Below are 6,000 nucleotides of genomic sequence, written 5' to 3' on the forward strand. Positions count from 1 at the left end.
TTGTAACCCTGTTCATTCATTTAGGTAACATTACTCTCTCTCTCTCTATAAGATATATATATATATATATATATATATATATATATATATATATAAAATGATGATTGATGGAAGTATGTTCAGTATATTTTATTGAGCTCTGCATAGTAGTAACACTATTTAGTCACAGCTGCCTAAATAAATTATTTTTAACTAACAACATATGCATATTTTTTATAAGTTATTTAGAGAAATCCCCCTCCTAAAAGATAAATTACGAAATATAAGAGTCAAAGATTATCTTATCGACATCACTCAACGCTTGAAAGTTGGTTTTCAATAGCTAAAGGTCAATTCTCAGTTTATCAGGAAGTAATTCAGCTTTCATGGCTTCCTTCCACTGAGTGTTCAAAGTGTTCCGTTGCTTTTACATTTATAGTGCAAGACACGCCCCCTCGTGGAATTATAGTGTCATTATAAAAAGTCATTGCTCTTTGCGTGGTAGTACAGGTCATGTATAAGAGTTTGAATGTGTTGTTTACAACAAATCATGTCATATTCACTTATGCTCGAATATGAATTTCAGTTTGTAATTTGTGTGTGTGTGTGTGTGTGTGTGTGTGTGTGTGTGTGTGTGTGTGTGTGTGTGTGTGTGTGGAATAAATACTAAGATTTTGTATGCTAATACTAATGTTTTAAAATGGTTTCATCACCATCAAAATGAAACCTTGTTCTCCAACGCTCATTAAATATGTATCTGATTCTCCTTGATAACACAGTAAGCCTTTTTATGTGCCACTCTAGAGCGCAACACAGCTCTATTAGTGTGTAAAGCCAATCCTGCATCTGGAAGATGTTAAATGTTAAACACATTTGTGTTTATGTGGATTGATTAGATATGTGAACTGCCTCGTAACTTTCCCTGCACAGTGAGTCGATAATTTTCATAATGATATTACGTAAAGATTTTCTTGAGTGCTCTGCTCTTGATTTTCAAAGTGGAACACTTTACTCTGGGTATTTATCTTCTAAAAGACACAAATGCAGACGTTGTCAATATTTACCAATGCCTCAAAATGCAAGACAGTTCAGCTCTACTATTCCAAGTTCAGTACATCTTTGATTTTTATTTAATATGAAACTATATCAGTCACAGTTGAGCCCTGGATTCGCTAAAGGCCTTGAGGTGTAAATATCTGAGAGGGAGCAAAGGACATTGTTATGCAGAGGCTGTTGGATAGACAGTCCCAAGTGAGGACTGGTATGATTATATATACTCAGAGAAGCAGGACTGTAATTGTGAGGTAGATGCCCAGAGGATCTTGCACATTCAGCATGTTCTGCCACTTGACATTGCTCTAAATGTTTAGAATGATGACAGCTTGGCTGCCAGTCAATCAAACCACAGCTCTCTAGTGACAAAACTGTGCCTGGAGGCTTTTTAGTTCGTGAACAAATCACAATTATAATTTACTTACAGTTTCAGTCAGAGTTTATCTACCGTTTATAGCCCATATTATGTTGCAACATCACTGCCTGAAGTAAAAATAAATAAATAAATAAATAAATAAATAAATAAATAAATAAATAAATAAATAAATAATAAGAAGAACTTTGCTGGGAAGTGTGGTGAGGTTACATTTTTTTAAATTATTTTTTATTCATTTATTTTATTTATTTATCAGACTCTCTAAATGTTATATTCTGAATAAAAAATAAAATAAAATAAAAAATCCAGAATCAGTCAGAAATGTGTTTGTTCTCTATTGGAAATGAAAATAATATGGATATATATAAATAAGAATTATTTTGCTTGCAACTAGCTGTGGTGCAGTGTTTAAGGCCATATTACTGTCAGAAGTAGCTACAGTAATTAAGTGATGGACGATTCCGAATGAATCGTTCGTTTGAGCCGATTCTTTGTAATTCAAAGCGTTTGCGCTGGTTAGACTATAAGGGACAACTTTTGTGGTAGAAACGTGTTAAAATAATAATAATAAAAACGCTACATTTGACATTTTTATTAATTCAAGCACGTTGGAAAAAATATTTTAAGTGAACTCACACAATAATGAATTTACAGTAGGCTAAATAGCTTACCACCAACTATTTTACAACCAATTATTTACATAACCCACAATTTACTTGAAAACGTTAATGCATGCCATTGACAGCGTTAACCAAGATGATTTCCTTGTCTTTGCTGCTTTTAGAAGAGCTTACTGTTGCTAATTATTATTATATTAATCAGGCTATACTTCACGCTGCCATTAAAAGTCCTAGGTTTTGGGGTCACTTTTGACTAACGACTCGAAAGAACTAGTGAATCGATTCCTTTGAACTGAATCATCGGAATGAAACCGAATGAATCGAATGCTCAGTGATGCTGGCTGCTTTCTCTCTGCCCGCCTCCGAACGCGCAGTCGGCGGTCATGTGCGCCAAAGCCCACCAATCTACAGATGCGAGTTCAGAGCGCCGCTCCTCTCCATCTCCTCACTCCTATGAGACCGCTCTCGGCTTTGACGTCATCGTGTGCTCCCTCCGGTTGCTACGGCAACCCGTCTCCCGCACCCCCTCACCGCCCCTTTCCCATCCCTACGCTGGTAGGATCCATAATGGTACAGGCAGCATCCTGCAGCACAATGGTGAGCGCGCAGTGATTCAGCATCGCAAACTCAGGCTTTAATCCTTCTCTTTTTGTTTCATCTACCTTTTTTTCTTTATATCTGTTTAATTCGTCCTCACAGTGGTCTTTAAAACAGTCGCCTAACGGGATGTTTTGAACAGGACTGGACTGTCACCGGATCGGGATCGTCGGACGGGCAGCTGGCACGGAATGGTAGGTCGGTCGTTCCGTCGCTGGGAGATGTTGATGCGGGAACCTGAAGGGTGGGGTGATGAATATTGATCGCGATGAAGGTTAATGAAGTCGATGCCTTTGTGGCAAAGGAAAATAAATGATCAGTCACGACTGTCGGTGCGCACGAGAACGATCTCTGAACGGCAGGATTTTTGCGTTTTTTGAGCGTGTGAGCGCACATCCATCCATGTTTTCCCTGCATCACTCGCAATCCTGCATCATATGTCCTGTTTCCAGTGACGGCAGGCCTTTGTTAGAATATGGACTGATAGAATCTGGAGTCACAACAATGACATGTACATGCAGAAGCAGGTGAATATATAAGACTTTAGTATGATTTACTGGCTATTTAATTCCAATATAGCGTTCAATTCTACTTAAAGAGGCAAAACTTGGTATAATTTTGCAGTTTAAGACATTTAATTCCGGATTTTGAGACTATTTCTTGCATTTGATATTTTTAAACTTATTGCAGCATATGTGAGTTCATTCTGGAGTCTGAGATGGGACATATGGTGATGATGCACCTGGCTGAGTTGTTTTTTTGTTTTTTTTTATGTGGGTATATGTACCAAGAATGAGGAAGCAGATATATAAAAAAATTATATTAAAAAAGCTTGCTGTGCTTTGATTTATTGCCACCTGTGGTTGAATATAACCATTATTCAATGACAATTAAAGTACCATGAAACACTAAAACTCATTTTAGATGATATCAGATTTATGTGTGTTACATGGGATGGAAGACAAAGTTAGCATTCAGTATTTTTAGTATTAAGATCAAATTGGATTTTTAGGGCTGGTTTTGGTTTCAGGTTTGAAATAAACATTAAGTCAGCATCACAGGATGTGATGGTTTTTTTTTTCATAAAACTGCATGGAATAACAGTTTCAAAAAGTTATTAAAAATGCAAAAGCGCATTCATATATATTGTTGATGTAAAATCCAAATGGCTCTGCATTTATTTTCGGATTAAATTCATTTTCAGACCAGGAAGTATTTGTGTAATGTATTGTGAGCTTAAAAATGAACTATAATGTATTTATGCAAACTGCCTTAACTGAACAAAGAGTTCTATTAACGCCACTGTTCACTTAGGCTTTCAATGCCTACCTTTTTTTTGCATTTTTCAAAACTGGTGATCTAACCTGTGCTGAAATGTTTCATGGCACTTTACAATGGCACAATGTGGCTTTTAAACATTAGTGCTCTGTTAAAATGAGCCAATTACTGCAGGGTTTGGCACGGCACAGAACATAATACTGAGGGACATCCACGGACCAATCATCCATAGCCCTCCAAAAAGACCCCATATGGCTAATTAGGCTGTTCCATTGTGTCTATATATTGTTAAATCACATAACACTGGGTGCCCTGGTTAGATTCTCCTCACGGTTTAGTGTCAGAGGTTATCATGATCATCCGAATTCTCATATTCTCCAGGTGTGCTGACATTTTGATTAGGATTAAGAGAGTAATTTTGGGAATGAATTAGGGAAGCCTTGAAAAGCTGGAATCTTTGACGGTTCAGCAAACAACCCCTCTCTGCAAACTGACCTTGCTCCTAAGCAATTGTCTCTGTTTTTTCAAGGACTTGCCTCATCGATAGACTCTTTTAGCTGAATAATTTATTGCAAATAGATGCTTGACCCATCCAGTTATGCAGTCCACTGCAACTGACAGGGTTAAACTTGTTATTCTTATCAATATTTATTGACTTCCTTGTTTGTTTCTGTGATTATTCAGATTATGATTATTGTTGCGTTCATGTTGGATCAGTAAACTTCTCTATGAATTTTGTTTTATGTGCTACGTTCATTTGAAAGCAAAATATGGTGTTTTTGTATGGCTAGTTGCAGTTTATAGTAGTATAACATGTTTCTAAATGTCATATACTAGCTCTGTGGGATTGCAAAGTCACACTTTTAGTCCCTGCCATACAGCTAAAGAAAAGTCCCTCTTAATATTTAATGTTTTGGAGCCAGTAGCTTGTTCTGTCTCTGGTTGATTGTGGTTAGGATTAGTGAACTCTGGTTGAGACATCTCAGTGTTGTAATGTTTCTATCACATGCCCACATTATGCAACTAAATTCGGCGTATTACAGGCCAAAGCCATTCGTAACGAGTGTGTAGATGATGTCAGTGCTAACCAGGGAACACAGTGTTATTGGAATGGTATCAGCATTACCAATCTGCTGTTATCAACACTTTTTAATGTCAGTGTTTGAAATATTCAGTGAAGTTCTTGACTCATGCCATGTATGGGCGAGTTTTCTGAGATGTTTCTTAATTAAGGTCATTGTTTTGTAAGAGGCTTTATTAATAAGTTGAAGATCCTTTGAAATATAGTGATTAGCTTATACAAGAACAATGCAATGAGTTATTTAGAAAAATCACAAAATCAAAAAAGATTTAAATGGGTAGTTCACCCCCCAAAAAAGAAAATTCAGATATCATTTAATGTTGTTCTGAACCAGTATGAATATTCTTTATCCGTGCAAATGATTGTTCACACTGCTGGTTTTCATATAATAAAAGTAAATGGGGAGCAGGGTCTGTCAAGCTCTGGAAAGGTCAAAAAAGCATAATAAAAAGCATAAAACCGTGCACTATTTTCCTACTTTCCAAAACGTCTTTTGAGAAACAGGCTTAAATTAAGTCATTCATTTAGTTTGACAGCTATAATCATCATTCATTTTTATCATACATGTATATAAAAAAGCACATACAATTGATACAATGCTATAAATAAATTATTTTGTGCTCCACAGAAGAAAGAAAGTCATATTCAAAGACATGAAGGTGTGTAAACTATGACAGAATATAAGCCAGTATGAAAAATTACACCTCATTCCATAAAACATATTTCTGCTATTATACGACTATTTAGTACATTTTACAGATTTTAAAACCTAACATTTATTTTTTTTTATGCATGGATCACATTGCCCAGTGATATTTTATAATCATGCTTAAATTTTGGGTATTTCAGTTGTTTTAAAGGATCAGCACTCTGAAATAATCGTCCTTGAAATCTTAAGACTTATTGTAGGCACATGTCCAGGCGTGTGACAGATGATGTCATTTGTTGGTGGCCATGTGGGGTGAGAGGATGCTCATTATAATTATAATAATGTGAGAGGAGGGGCGTGGCTTTAG

The 6,000-nt window shown here is 36.1% G+C and overlaps 1 protein-coding gene across 13 annotated transcripts in view; it reads left to right on the top strand.

The window, feature by feature from the left end:
- Positions 1-2,490: 2,490 nt before the first annotated feature.
- mapk10 (mitogen-activated protein kinase 10) overlaps positions 2,491-6,000 on the top strand; it is a 60,374-nt gene continuing 56,864 nt past the window's right edge. For 3 of the 13 annotated variants that reach the window (XM_042778694.1, XM_042778695.1, XM_042778696.1), the window contains exon 1: positions 2,895-3,152. In XM_042778694.1, the coding sequence (XP_042634628.1) occupies positions 3,135-3,152 (18 nt within the window). In that variant the 5' untranslated portion in view covers positions 2,895-3,134. Of the gene's footprint in view, positions 2,820-2,886; positions 3,153-6,000 lie in introns of those variants that run through there. The other 10 variants (XM_042778689.1, XM_042778690.1, XM_042778697.1 and 7 more) reach the window with 10 other exon arrangements.

The sequence above is a fragment of the Cyprinus carpio genome, chromosome A21 (assembly GCF_018340385.1).
Source record: "Cyprinus carpio isolate SPL01 chromosome A21, ASM1834038v1, whole genome shotgun sequence".
Classification (NCBI taxonomy): domain Eukaryota; kingdom Metazoa; phylum Chordata; class Actinopteri; order Cypriniformes; family Cyprinidae; genus Cyprinus; species Cyprinus carpio.